This window comes from Hyaena hyaena, unplaced genomic scaffold (assembly GCF_003009895.1).
Source record: "Hyaena hyaena isolate Hyena2069 unplaced genomic scaffold, ASM300989v1 scaffold_492, whole genome shotgun sequence".
Classification (NCBI taxonomy): Eukaryota; Metazoa; Chordata; class Mammalia; order Carnivora; family Hyaenidae; genus Hyaena; species Hyaena hyaena.
Genome location: NW_024081124.1, coordinates 333,710 through 347,105, shown reverse-complemented (window position 1 = coordinate 347,105; position 13,396 = coordinate 333,710). Strand labels below are relative to the sequence as shown.

The 13,396-nt window shown below is 56.0% G+C and overlaps 2 protein-coding genes across 5 annotated transcripts in view; one reads left to right on the top strand and one right to left on the bottom strand.

Moving 5' to 3' along the window:
* Positions 1–2,357, bottom strand: part of MIS12 (MIS12 kinetochore complex component) — a 5,248-nt gene extending 2,891 nt beyond the window's left edge. The window contains exon 1 of one of the 2 annotated variants that reach the window (XM_039254496.1): positions 2,271–2,357. The gene's annotated coding sequence lies outside the window, so the exon portion shown is untranslated. Of the gene's footprint in view, positions 1–1,943; positions 2,090–2,270 lie in introns of those variants that run through there. The other variant, XM_039254495.1, reaches the window with a different exon arrangement.
* A 296-nt stretch (positions 2,358–2,653) lies between these two features.
* DERL2 (derlin 2) lies at positions 2,654–13,173 on the top strand. 3 transcript variants are annotated; one of them, XM_039254493.1, is made up of 7 exons: positions 2,725–2,852; positions 3,685–3,747; positions 6,219–6,292; positions 7,350–7,443; positions 8,622–8,817; positions 9,052–9,142; positions 12,673–13,173. In XM_039254493.1, exons 1-7 carry the CDS (start codon positions 2,760–2,762, stop codon positions 12,776–12,778), a joined length of 717 nt encoding a protein of 238 aa, XP_039110424.1. In that variant the 5' UTR covers positions 2,725–2,759; the 3' UTR covers positions 12,779–13,173. The 3 variants fall into 3 exon arrangements, with proteins under 3 accessions (XP_039110425.1, XP_039110424.1, XP_039110423.1); XM_039254492.1 differs by having other exon boundaries at positions 2,726–2,852; positions 3,682–3,747; XM_039254494.1 differs by lacking the exons at positions 6,219–6,292; positions 7,350–7,443; positions 8,622–8,817; positions 12,673–13,173 and having other exon boundaries at positions 2,654–2,852; positions 3,682–3,747.
* The last annotated feature ends 223 nt before the right edge of the window (positions 13,174–13,396 follow it).

Sequence of the window (13,396 nt, the reverse complement as noted above, 5' to 3'; positions counted from 1 at the left end):
ACTAATCTTGAGATTAGTACGTGATGGCTAAACCGTGTTCAACTCGTGGGCTGTGTAAAGCGGGTGGAATTTCTTTCTGCCTTTGGGCACCTGGGGGGGCTCAGTCAGTTGGGCGTCCGGTTCGGCTCAGGTAATGATCTCACGGTTCATGAGTTCAAGCCGCACGTCAGGCTATGTGCTGACGGCTCAAAGCCTGGATCCTGCTTCAGCTTCTGTGTCTCCCTCTCTGCCCCTCCCCCACTCTCTCAAAGATAAACATTAAAAACAATTTCCTTCTGCCTTTGTAACCTTAACCACAGACGCACTGTCATGTGGACATGTGTACCTGTGTAGAGAAGGGTACAGGACTCTGTGGCTTGGCAGGGTTTTCATTTCCTCATGCTCCCCATGCCTCCCTTCAGGATCAAGTTCAAGCTCTCTGGACATAGCTGACAAGGGCCCCCGTCATCTGACCGTCACTAACAGCTGTCTTCCCGGCTAAGCACCTTGGACGTGCATAACGGAGAATTACCTATTTCACGGCACCCTCTTTTTGGGCCTTACTGGATTCTCTGATCTTTCAGCTCCCATAGGAACCTATTCGTCTCTTAACTTGTGCCTCAGTCCATCTTTAACTCATCCGCTAAGTCAGACCTTCTTGAAAGGTAGTTTGTGTACGCTCGCTTCCGTTTTTACCTCTGCAGTCACGTCACGTTGTCACACGTCACAGATCTGGGGAAGTTTTCCGCCGACTCTATCACAGGCATAGGCCACACCTGACATGTCCGTTCTGGAGATGGGCACCTGGTCAGCACCAGAAATAACCATGTGACAAGCACCCTCCCATAAGTTTCCTCGGGGACCTGCTGGGATGCAGCGTACTCACAGGGTGTCAGTCAACACCCCCTAAGTGTTCTCCCAGACCCCAGGGGCAGGGCGGGGGAGGCAAACGTTCAATGACTGACAAGCCCCCTGCGGTGCTGGAACATTCCTCATGTCTTCACCTACACAGGACGCTATCCAACATCCTGATTTCTGCCAGTCTGGTACGTGTAACATTGTTTACTTTTTGTTACTTTCTGAGAGAGGGAGGGGGAGGGGCACAGAGGGAGCGAGAACCCCAAGCAGGCTCCACTCTCAGGGCAGAGTCCTAGGTGGCTCCATCTCACCCACCCCGGGATCGTGACCTTAACTGAAATCGCGAGTCTGACGCTAAACCGGCTGAGCCACCCAATTGAGTGAGGCTTTCTGAAAACCGAAAGCCCCCGCTACCCCACACGCAGCCTGGGCACCGAGGGCTGAAGCTACCTACACTCTCCCCACCCCCGCCCCCCAACCTACGGTTTCCATTAGCCTGACCTGACTCTCCTGGGAGGCCGGAGTATTTTCACGGTTCAAACGGCTTGACTGTGCCGTAGGACACCCCCCGCGCCCCGCAGGATGGATCAGCTCTTCAACGCGAAGCATCGATAATCTGCACCGAGATTCTCTGAAAGCCTCGCCTCAGCCGTTTCCACCGACCCTGGGCGGTTAGGGCGGGATCCCTACCCAGTCCTCACTCGGCCCCGGGCGGAAGGAGCCACCATCCAACCCGCAGCTCTCAGCGCTTTCCCGTCTTGCCTTTCCTCCCTTTGAGAGGCCGACTGCCAGCGCTCCGAGGAGGGGTCCCCCCCACGCTCTCCGACCCGGCCGGCCGGGCGCCCCCAGGCGAAACGATCTTAACGCGGATCTCTGACTGCTGGAAAGCGGGGCACCTCTGCGTGCAGATCAGCGCCAGGGCGCTCTCCCCGTGCGGTACCCACGCGTGTCCCGTGACAGCCCAGCCTGGCACTCGCGTCCTTCGTCACCCGCCACCACCCCTGCCGCGCACTCCCCGTTCCAGAAACCTTCGCTGCTTCCCTGCAACCAACCCGACGAGCCGTGACGCCCGCCCCGACTACTCCCTCCCAGCCAAACCCAGCTACCTTCCTTCCCCGAGATGCTTTCGTCCCCTCAGGGAAGGACCCCGCGGCCCGGCTCCCGCTCCGAGCCGCCTCCGGGGCTGGGCCTTTCTCCCGGGCGCCCGCCTCGCCTCCTCCGCTCCGGTCCCGCCGCGCCGCGCCGAGCCCGCCGGGCGGGGACCACTTCCGGCGAGCCTCCCGCTCCCGTCGGCCCCCGCGGCCCCGCGGCATGCCGGGAGCTCGGGGTCGACGGCGCGCTGCCCGGCGGGCGGGCGCCTGGCTGGGGTGCCGTTCGCAACCCCGCCCCTGCCCGCTGGTCCCCGGGAGGAGAGGCAGCCCCCCGACCCTTACCCGAGCGAGCGGGAGCGTGACGAAGCCGACCCCGCGCCGGCTTCCCTCCACCGCCTTCGAACCACCGCCTGCTGCCGCGGAGAGGCGGCGCCGCGGGCTCCCGGCTACGGGCGGACTCCGGCCTCCGCGAACGAGGGCCCAGGCGGGGCGCTGTCGGGCCCCTGATTGGCCGGCCGTGTGCGGCCGCGCCTCGCTCAGACCCGGGAAGGGGCCGGGCGGGAAAGCCAGCTGTGGCCGGCGCGGATTGGCGGCAGGAACCCGGACTGACACGCCTCTCCTCGACGTTGGTGGGCTGGTGGGTGGGGCAGCTGGGCGGGGCCCCGCGGAGACGCAACTCTCGATTGGCCAGCGCGCTTTCCTCAGCGCTCTGGCGATTGGTGGCGGGCCAGGCGCGCGGCGCTGATTGGGCGGCAGCCCACTCCGGCCCCGCCCCGCCGCCGGGGTTGACTGGCGGAAGGGGAAGTGGGGGGGCAGGCGGCGGTGGGGAAGATGGCGTACCAGAGCCTCCGGCTGGAGTACCTGCAGATCCCACCGGTCAGCCGCGCCTACACCACCGCCTGCGTCCTCACCACCGCCGCTGTGGTGAGCAGCTGCAGCGCCCGCTTCTCGCTCTCCATGCTGGATGCGAGAGGGGCCTCGGGACACTGGCGTCTGGGCCTCGGGGAAGCCCAGAGGGGCTGGGCTCAGGGGTGGGTGGAGGGCGTACGGTGCTCACTTTGGGGCCCCGGGGGCGCCTGTCCAGTGACCCGAGGAGGGGGTGCTGCTCCACGAGGGGTTGAGGATCAGGGCTGCTGGTCAGTTCCTGAGACAGGAAGGCTGGAGCTGTAGCGGGTCGCGGCTGCGGGAGCCGCCCACCGTGGAACACGAGTCTCAGAACTCAGGCGACGAGCAGGCGGTAACGTGGTGGCTGGTGGTCAAGAAGGTCCCCTCGGGAAGAAACTTGGACGTGGAGGAGAGAAAAGTGGAAGTTGTCGAGAGGGGGAAGTCTTGAAATAACGGGAGTCCGGACGTGGGGATTGTCGGGAGGCACCCGGCCCCGACGGTCGCAGAGTCTTCAGTCTCGGTTGTTGCGAGTGAGTTGAGTGTTGCCGTGCACAGCAGTTTCAGGTGGTGGCCAGGTGCTCTCACGTGCCCTGTCTGAGATGCCACCGCCTGCCGCCTTTGCCTGCATGTCAGCCTCAACTACTGCAACGTAAGACCAAGTCGTATCCTTGCGTTAGGTGCGAGGGATACAAAGAACTGTGCCACTGCTGCAGAAGTTTTTAGCAGTCTCTTCCTCCCGCCGTAAGAAAGCCTTAAGGGATGGAGCCAGAGCGCCTGGGAGTTGGAAGTTGCTAGACCTCCTCGTCTTTTGTTGTAGATGTTTTGTTTCTTGATGGATTTGCTTTAAGACGCTCTCTTTCTCTTTCAGCAGTTGGAATTGATCACACCTTTTCAGTTGTACTTCAATCCTGAATTAATCTTTAAACACTTTCAAGTAAGTCACGCATCACAACCACAAGTAACGTTTCAGTGTTTTAAACTTGTTTATTGTGCTTTTAAGTAGCAGATATTGCCATGTACTATCCGAAAAGAATTCGGCGGGAATATTATTTTATTTTAAAGTCTTTTTTTTTTTTTTAAATGTTTTATTTATTTCTAGGAGAGAGAGAGACAGCGTGAGCAGGGGAGGGTCAGAGAGAGAGAGGGAGTCACAGACTGAAACAGGCTCCAGGCTCTGAGCTGGCAGTCAGCACAGAGCCCGACGCGGGGCTCGAACCCACAAACCAAGAGATCGTGACCTAAGCGAAAGTCGGACGCTTAACCGACTAAGCCACCCAGGCGCCCCTGTTATTTTAAGTCTTATTGGGGGGGTAATAAAGCCCGGGAAAACCCTGATTGGGCTTCAGAATCACCTCAGGAACTTGGGAGAGATTTTCAGGCACCTCATCATGTATCAAAATCGGAATCCCCAAGGGTGGGAACGGAAAATCTGTATTTTACTCGTAGTTCCCCGAGTGGTTTTGAGTTGATGTGTCCAGTTTCTGTATTTAGACATTTCTGGTTCGAGTGCATATTGTAGTTTGAGGGAGACTGGCAGTCTCTGCTCAGGGAGAGCCTCACAAGATGCCCTGTTTTGTCCACTCCCCACCTCCAGGCCATCCCCGTGGTCCAGTTCTGGAGCCCACCTCTCTGAGTGAATTGATCCTTCTTCCGGGGATCAGGTGATAGTCACAAAGCCCGAAAGACCGGCTCCTTAAACAGCATGCCAGTTCTTTAGACTGGTAGGAGATGGTTCTCTCCAGTAGCTAAAATGCTGAGAGGTGTGCTTTCCTGCTCCAGGATGGTCACGTGGCCTGTGGTCGGAGTGGGAGAAGGACCCAGGACTCAGTAATTCTGCCTGTACACGTGCTGTTCCCCTTCTGCACGTGGGTGTTAGTCACTTTACACCCATCGAACCCCAGCTTGCCTTTCCATTCCCAGCTTTGTGTGTCCACTGAGATTCACCCTCCTCTGTGTCCTCAGGGCGTCTGTAAACACTCAGGTGTCCAGTGTACTAAATACTCTAGCATCTGTGATCCCTCAGGGGTTTTGTGCACTACATGCTCCAGGCGTCTGTGAATATTTTCATCCCTTGCCTCGGGCTTGCACCTACTTATAGGCTTGTCTCCTGGCTGAATTGGGGACTCTAAGATCCTGGATGCAGCTCGTATGCAGAATTATTTCAACTTTGTTTCCAATCCTGAAGAATTTAATGGTGCACAAAGCAGGCCTGTGGACCCCTGTCCCTGCCGTCCCCCTTCCCTGCTCACCTGGCCTTTGCTGGGAGCCAGGGCTCCATCCGGGCAGCACTTCGTTCATGTGCTCCGCTGGTCTAGCCTCGGGTGACACTCTCCGTGACACCATTCTCTGCACTGGGGTTGGGGCTTCCAGGCCCGACTCAGAGTCTCCCTGGCCCAGCCCCCCTGGGTAAGCCATTGGAAAGTGCGGAGTCTCGCTGTGTCCTCGCGTGTGACCTGGGGACAGGCATACCAGCTGTCACTCCCAGGAGATTATAGACCCCACGGAAACATTGTAGAATGTGACGCTCTCTCTACTGTGAGCAGTTGTCCCGGTTGTGGGTGTGGCTGGGCGGGAAGTGAAGTTTCCAGTGAAAACTAGTGTCCTTGTTCCTGCCCGTTAGACTGTCATTATGAGAACTTCCGGTCTTTACTTGTGGGGAGTTGCCCGTTTACTCAGCCCAGAACTGGAGTGTGTGTCCTCTGGACAGTCCTCACCGACCTGGAGAAGGAAACATCTCTCGGCGGGTTTATTTTAGATCCGAGGAGTTTCTCCCCCGCCTCTCGAGGCTGCTCATCAGACACGTCACGCACGACAGCACTCTTCTCTGTCTGGCAGATTAACGTTGACTTTCCACCCAGCTTTTTCCATAATTTGCCTGACCATGTCGGACGGGCTTTTTTTTTTTTTTTTTTAATTATTTATTTCTAGGAGAGAGAATGAGAGACAGCGTGAGCAGGGGAGGGTCAGAGAGAGGGAGTCACAGACTCTGAAACAGGCTCCAGGCTCTGAGCTGGCAGTCAGCACAGAGCCTGACGCGGGGCCCGAACCCACGAACCGCGAGATCATGACCCGAGGGAAAGTCGGACGCTTAACCGACTAAGCCACCCAGGCGCCCCATTTTTTTTTTTTTTTCTTAAGACAATGACGGTCTCGAGTTTTCTGTCCTGTTGTCCCTGCAGATTTCAGGGGCCAAGTGATGTCTTCCAGGCACCCCCACCTCGAAGCACAAAACCCCGTGTCGGATCGTGTGTGCCCCGCTTTTTGGCTCAGATCGTGGTATCGCTTATTTGTGGCCTTTCAACCATTGCAGACCTAGGATCTCTCTTTGGTCTTAATATGGAAATGTTTCCTGGTATATTTTACTTACCAAGTCTTTCTCCTGATTTTTTTTTTTTCTTTTAACAGATATGGAGGCTAATCACCAATTTCTTATTTTTTGGTCCGGTTGGATTCAACTTTTTATTTAACATGATTTTTCTGTATCCTTTATTAAGTGGGGGTTAGCATGAAAATTTCCGGTTGACTTAGGGAAGACAAGTTAACGCTATTAATGCTGTTATTTTTGTTACCACCTTAGCTGTGACTTCTGGGTCCTGGCTCAGGGGTACACGGGGTAATTGGACAGAAAACCGTGTTTTGAGGGGGTCTGTCAGTCCCCATTCTGGCGGGAGGTGTGTAACCACAAGCGATTCCACTCCTGGCCATCGGTCACTTACAGATCGGATGGGGGGCGAGGGGAGAGTAGTGGCGATGCACTGACACGTGCCATCAGCAGGCACCCAGATGCGGGGGCAGCTGCCGGAGTTTGCTGCAGGTGTGGGAGTGGGTGCGGGACAGGGGGCAGATGTGAGGGCTCCCTGGGTCCTGCTGGCCAAAAAGATGGTGCCCTGTGTCTGCCCAGCCCGCCACGTTCCGGTTGTTGAAAGAGGCCGAGGCATGCCGTGCTCACGTGGTCACCATGGCCCCTGAGCAGGGCATCCCTCCTCCACGGGGCCCTCTGGCTTGGAGGGTACTTAGTTCAGCTCACCTGTGGAGACAGAGGGCCTCGTGGCGGTGAGGGGATCCCTGCCCAGGGTGGGATCTGTTACTCTGGCTGGCATCTGATCGTTAAATTTTCCACCCTAGTGCCCCTTTAGGGACTGCGTCTGCCCGGCCTGAAGAAGTAGATGCTCACACAGGTCTTCTGGCCGGGCATTTCTCCAGGTCAGGCTGTGAAAAGGCAAGGCTCGAGCCCCTTGTGGCGCGGGAAGGATGGGGCTGATTGGAACAGGGGTCGGATAGCCGCAGGCATGTTCCTGGGGCGTCGGCCTCGCTCCCCAATAGGGAGCAGCTTGTGTAAAACGTGGAGCTGGCCTTCACCCACCCGCGAGGCCTGCTAGGAAGGGAAGTAAGCACGCCGCCCCTCGTGAACGTTCTCACGGAAACGCAGCCGTGGCTGGTTACCCGTAGCCAGGAGCCCACGTGGACTGAAGGGATATGCCGATTTTACTTCCTCACATCTGTGCGCTTAACATTTTCTTAACCTGGAACCCTAAGGTACCGTTACTGTCGAATGCTAGAAGAAGGCTCTTTCCGAGGCCGGACGGCAGATTTTGTATTTATGTTCCTTTTTGGTGGATTCTTAATGACTGTATCCTTCAATGAGTAGAGCGAACACAGGAGACAATCGAAGGGCACGCTGTGTCTTCCTAAAGCTCTCCGCTGCTCATCTAGTGAGCTGAGCCGACAGATGGAGCTGGGCCTCCAGACTTTAGCTCCAGGGTCCCGCTCTCTGTTTTACAGCGTCCTTTCTGTAACCACTCTCTGAGCCTAGAGGTCGGACAGGGATGCTTTTCTCCAGTGTGCCCGGCGGGGGACTTTTAACCTAGGTGGGTTACTGTTAAACACATTAGCTATATTCTTGTCGATGTGTATGTTTTTAAGCTAAGTTGCTGAGACATTTATTGGAGAGTACCCAAGCTGATAAGTTATTTTTAATTAAAAAACATTTTTAATGTTTATTTTTGAAGAAGAGACACATGGGGCGCCTGTGGCTCAGTCGGTTAAGCTGACTTCAGGCTCAGGTCATGATCTAGCGGTTCGTGAGTTTGAGCCCCGCGTTGGGTCCTGTGCCAACAGCTCAGAGCCTGGAGCCTGTTTCAGATTCTGTGTCTCCCTCTCTCTCTGCCCTTCCTTTGCTCATGTTCTGTCTCTCAAAAATAAAAAAAATTTAAAAAGACAGAGTGCGAGTCGGGGAGGGGCAGAGAGAGAGGGAGACAGAATCTGAAGCAGCTCCAGGCTCCGAGCTGTCAGCACAGAGCCCGACGTGGGGCTCAAACTCACGAACCGTGAGATTGTGACCTGTGCTGAAGTCAGACGCTCAACAGAATGAGCCCCCAGGTGCCCTGATAAGTTATTATTTAAACAAAACAAAAGAAAACTATTGTCATGGATATAACAGCCTTGAACGTTGTCCTGTCTGACGAGGTGATTTTACTCCATTTGGCTCTCCTCGCCTCTTCAAGGCGCCAATGGTGAGTGATGTTTAATGCAATTATTAACCAAGGAATTAATGTAATTTCCAAATAGCCGAGAACTCCACAGACACAGAATATTAACTTGAGGCAGCTACCCTCGAGAGGTTATGGCCTGGACAGATTTTCCCTGGTCGCTCTGGGTAATTACTTTCAGGCTCTGTTCCCCCCTCGAAAGCTGTAACTGCTGTTGGCGTTCCTGACGCAAACCTCCAGAGCCCTACCCTCTGTCCCGGCGCTCGGCCTTCCCTGTCGCGCCTCTGACGTTGGCCTGTTCCTTGACGCCGCCCGCCAGCTCTTCGGCCTGTTCGTGAGCTTGGTGTTCCTGGGCCAAGCCTTCACCATAATGCTCGTGTACGTGTGGAGCCGGAGGAACCCGTACGTGCGCATGAACTTCTTCGGCCTCCTCAACTTCCAGGCGCCCTTCCTGCCCTGGGTGCTCATGGGCTTCTCGCTGCTGCTGGGCAATTCCATCATCGTAGACCTCTTGGGTAGGCGACCGCCGCCTTCGCTGCCGTCTCGCGTGAGCCCCAGCAGCCGCTGCCCCTGTGGGCTGTGCGGCCGCACCTCCCGCGTGCGGGGCCGCCCTGTGGCGACGTGCACAGAGACCGCCACAGATACCGAGTTTTTTGATGTTTAGTAACTGTCCTGACCTTTCTTCCGAAACGCACGCGGCCTGTGTTGGTGGGCCCTCCCCCTCATTGCTCGTTTCTCGGGGATTCTAGGCATTGCAGTCGGACACATCTACTTTTTCTTGGAAGACGTGTTTCCCAATCAGCCTGGTGGGATCAGAATTCTGAAAACACCGTCTATCTTGTGAGTATTTACCACCGGGTTGCGTGTTCTGGCTGGTGAATGGGGATGGGATCTGCGATCTGTGTTCTTGCGGGGCTCCCGGTGGTACTGAGGACAGTCCGTGTTTGCAGATGGAGCCCCCGGCTGCGGCTGAAGGGCCCGGAGATGGGCCGGAGGGGTTCCCCGGGGTGTGCGGGAGCGGGGTCTGTGGTCTCGGGGCGGGGATGGGCCGGAGGGGGTGCCTGCGGTGTATGGGAGCGGGGTCCGTGGGCTTGGGGCGGGGATGGGCCGGAGGGGGTGCCCGGGGTGTGCGGGAGTGGGGTCTGTGGGCTCCGGGCACAGATCTGGCCGGAGGGGTGGCGGGGTGTGCGGGAGCGGGGTCTGTTGTGCACTGACCACCACAGCCTCCCCAAGGAGAAGCCCGCTAGTGTCTGGGACAGCTGGTGACAAAGGGGGTAACACTGGCCACAAGGAAGTTTCTAGGGTGGTGTTTCTGGCCTTCCGGAAAGTACGATGAGTAGAGAGAAGCAGAAAGCCGGATGGGGACGCAGGTACAGGCTGCCGCACTGCCCGGCTGTGTGACACTAAGGAGGCCGTCTGCCTGGGGCGCTCTGCTGGGAGCGCGCGACTCCCATTCTCCTGGTCGTGAGTTCGAGCCCAATGTAGGGCATAGAGAGGACTTCAAAGGAATCTTAAAGTGCTTCTGTGTTTTGCACTTTTCCTCTCCTGGGAGTGGATCTTTGCATATGGCATTTGAAGGGGTCCACTTGAGGAGTAAAATGTGAGTTTTTATTATAAAACGTTGGGGGCACCTGGGTGGGTCAGTTGATTAAGCATCTGACTTTGGCTCAGGTCATGATCTCATAGTTTGTGAGTTCGAGCCCCACTTTGGGTGAGCCCACTTCTGCCTCCTTCCCTCTCTGCCCCTTGCTCACTTGCACCCTCTCTCTCTCAAAATAAGAAAGAAATACTATAAAACGTTGGTTGTAAAGTAGTTAAACAGGGACGCCTGGGTGGCTCACTCGGCTAAGCGTCTGACTTCGACTCAGGTCATGATCTCACTGTCTGTGGGTTCGAGTCCCACATTGATTCTGTGCTGACAGCTCAGAGCCTGGAGCTGCTTCAGATTCTGTGTCTCCTTCTCTCTCTGACCCTCCCCTGCTCACGCTGTCTCTCTCTCTCACAAATAAATAGAACGTTAAAAAAAAATTTTTTTTAAAAGCAAACAAAACAAAGAATAAAGTCCTGCATAATCCCACCACTCAGCTATGCCACCGGTCATCATTGTTGGTGCCATGACATGGGTTCTTCAGCCTTTTACTGTCTGTGTGCTTTTAAAAATGCTATTTTGCAACCTTCTCTTTGGGGGAGTAAGTCATCCTCGGTTTCCCGTCACGAACGTCCTACAAAGTAACCGCCACACGACAGCGCGTGGGCTGCAGGCCGTGCGGTTTTCCTCGAGTCCCTCACGGACAGTGACGCTAGTGCTCGCCCCCCCCTCCCGTGACCTCCCGTGGTCACGTTCAAGGGGTAAATTCCCGTTTTGTGTGTTGTCCAATCGCCATCCAGAATGCATGTTCAAGTTTACGCGTCTCTCAGCAACAACGTAAGACGCCCTTGTCCCCGTGGCCTTGCCTGATGTGGGCGCGGCTGTGTCCCCCCCCCCCCCAGCTATGAGGTGGCGGCTTGTTTTCATGCTTTGTGAAAAGCTTATTGATGAGAACGTGCGTGCGTGAGGGCGGGCAGAGGTGAGCACTGGTGCCCTCCCGAGTGGCCTCGCGTGTGTGTGCGCGCGCGTCTGTGTGCGTGTGTGGCCGCTTCCAGTCACCAGGCTGTGTTCTTCATCACCTCCGTCGCTGCACGTGTCAGGAAGCAAACAATCCCTTTTGTGCCGAGTGGCTTCCGCCCTGTGACTCCGCCGCTCTTCCCCGCGGTTCCCTGTCCGCATGGACGCTGAGGAACCGGATTCCCTTTCGGTCATATGAGTGAGCCCCGCAGGTGACCCGCCTTGCATGGCTGTGCTCTCGGCCCCAGGTGAGGCCCTGTTCACCCGCCCGTCCCGTGGGGGCCGCGGTGTCACGGGGAGCGTCCTCTCCACCCTCCTCAGGCTTGGGCGCCCCCCCCCCCCCGGACCAGCCCCTCCACGGGCGCCCGCCCCGGGTGGGCTCTGGGCTCCCTGTGCCCACGGCTCTGCTTCCTCGCGTGGACGCCTGCTTGGTTCTCTCCCACTCGTGGTCGGGAAGGAGAAGGGTCTTGGTTTTGAACGTGCTCCCTTTTTATTAGGAAGGCAAACCTTTCTGTGTTTGTTGGCCATTTGGATTTTCTTCTGGAATGGCCTTTTCAGCTCTATATTTTTCTATTGCTGGATGTTTCCTTTTATTGTTAATTTGTAAGAATTACTATTTTTTGTTAATCTGTAAGGATTAAAGGAGTTCACGTTAAAATATAGATGCTTTTTTCTTTTTTTATTTATTTCTAGGAGAGAGAGAGAGACAGTGTGAGCAGGGGAGGGTCAGAGAGAGAGGGAGTCACAGACTCTGCAACAGGCTCCAGGCTCCGAGCTGGCAGTCAGCACAGAGCCTGACGCGGGGCTTGAACCCACAAACCGCGAGATCATGTCCTAAGCGAAAGTCAGATGCTTAACCGACTAAGCCACCCGGGCGCCCCTATAGATGCCTTTTTCTGACTCTGATATAAAGTAGAAGTTCCCAGATACATTTCTAATTTTATCACCTGTGTGTAAGTGTACTCAGAAGTATGAAATAGTGGATGCTGCCTTAATGTTAATTCTTTTTTTTAAATTTTTATTTATTTCTGAGAGAGAGAGTGAGCGAGAGAGAGAGAGAGAGCACGAGTGGGGGAGGGTCAGAGAGAGAGGGAGACAGAATCTGAAGCAGCTCCAGGCTCCGAGCTGTCAGCACGGAGTCCGATGGGGGTCTCGAACCCAGGACCTGGGAGCTCATGCTCTGAGCCGCAGGTTCCTTGTAAGCGTGGAGTCATGCAGAGTTTGTCCCCCGTGACGGGCTTGTTTCATGGAACACTGCGTTCTCCGCGTCGGTCCACATTGTAGCAGGGATCAGAATTTCTTTTTAAGGCTGAATAATGTTCTGTTGTGGTTTTGTTTATTCATCCGTCTGTCTGTCCCTGGGTGATACCCTAGTTGTGGGGAGACATTCATGTAAATGTAGTGAAAATCAGGTTATAAAACAGTGTGTGATCTAATTTTTGTAAAAGCGCGTATGTAAAAGTTCTGAAAGAACAATGAAAATATTAACCGTGATTCTGAAAATTGAGGATATTTATATATATTTCCTGTTTCCTTTATAATTAGCACTTATTGCTTTTGTAGTTAAAACAAAAAAAGAGGTCCAGGGAGTAGAAGTTAACGTAAATGTGAAATCACTGTGAAAACTTCCACCAGGTGAGAAGTGCTGGCGTGGCGGGCGGAGGCGTTTGTCCGTGGCCGGAGGCCCCGTGGGAGCCCTGTCACCCTGCCGGTCGGGACCGGCCGGGCCTCTGGGACTAAGTGGCATCTGTTGCCTGTCTTTCAGGAAGGCTGTTTTTGATACTCCAGATGAGGACCCCAATTACAACCCGCTGCCCGAGGACCGGCCGGGAGGCTTCGCGTGGGGCGAGGGCCAGCGCCTGGGTGGTTAGAGCCGCGGTGCCATCGACGAGAGCCGGCGGGAAGGACTCGGTGACATGCCCGGCGGGGTTCTTTATCCTTTGTGTTGCAAAAGTGTGGACACTTTCGACGGCTTGGCAGATTTGAACTCCAGAAGCACTTTACGAAATGGTACACTAGCGGACAGAGGGCGCTGGGGACAGGCGGCCAGCGGCTCCTCGCCACGCCGGCCCCCAGAGTGTGACTCCTCGGAGCCCGACCCCTGGAGGCGCAGACCCCGGCCGCCGCTCACGAGCAAGTACGTGAGGCTGGAGTGTGTGGCGCGAGCACAGCTTTCCCTCCTCCTCTCTGCTAGAAGAAGCCATGGTGTGGACGGAGGTTTCAGAGAGGACAAAATAAAACCGAATTCCATCTCTGTCTCACTGAATCAGAGCGTTTGTGTGCGACCTTCTAAATCAAGAGGTGCTCCAGCTGCCGTGCGGGCTCCTCCCAGGCTCCTCCCGGGTCTGCGCAGCATTCGCCGGGAGTCCGTCCCAACGTGGGAAGCGTGTGGCGGGTACGCGTGGCTGGAGCCGTGGTCGGCGCGCGCGGCACGGGCCCATCGGGAAGATGTGGTTCCGTTGTGCAGGTAGCGCTCCCCGTCCGGGTTT

What these genes read in the sequence shown, in the direction of transcription:
- DERL2 (XM_039254492.1), top strand. Translation starts at nt 2,760, where the DNA reads ATGGCGTACCAGAGCCTCCGGCTGGAGTACCTGCAGATCCCACCGGTC. An exon ending in TTATTTAACATGATTTTTCT is followed by an intron (nt 6,293 to 7,349) that starts GTATCCTTTATT and finishes TGGAACCCTAAG; the next exon opens with GTACCGTTACTGTCGAATGC. An exon ending in CTGAAAACACCGTCTATCTT is followed by an intron (nt 9,143 to 12,672) that starts GTGAGTATTTAC and finishes CCTGTCTTTCAG; the next exon opens with GAAGGCTGTTTTTGATACTC.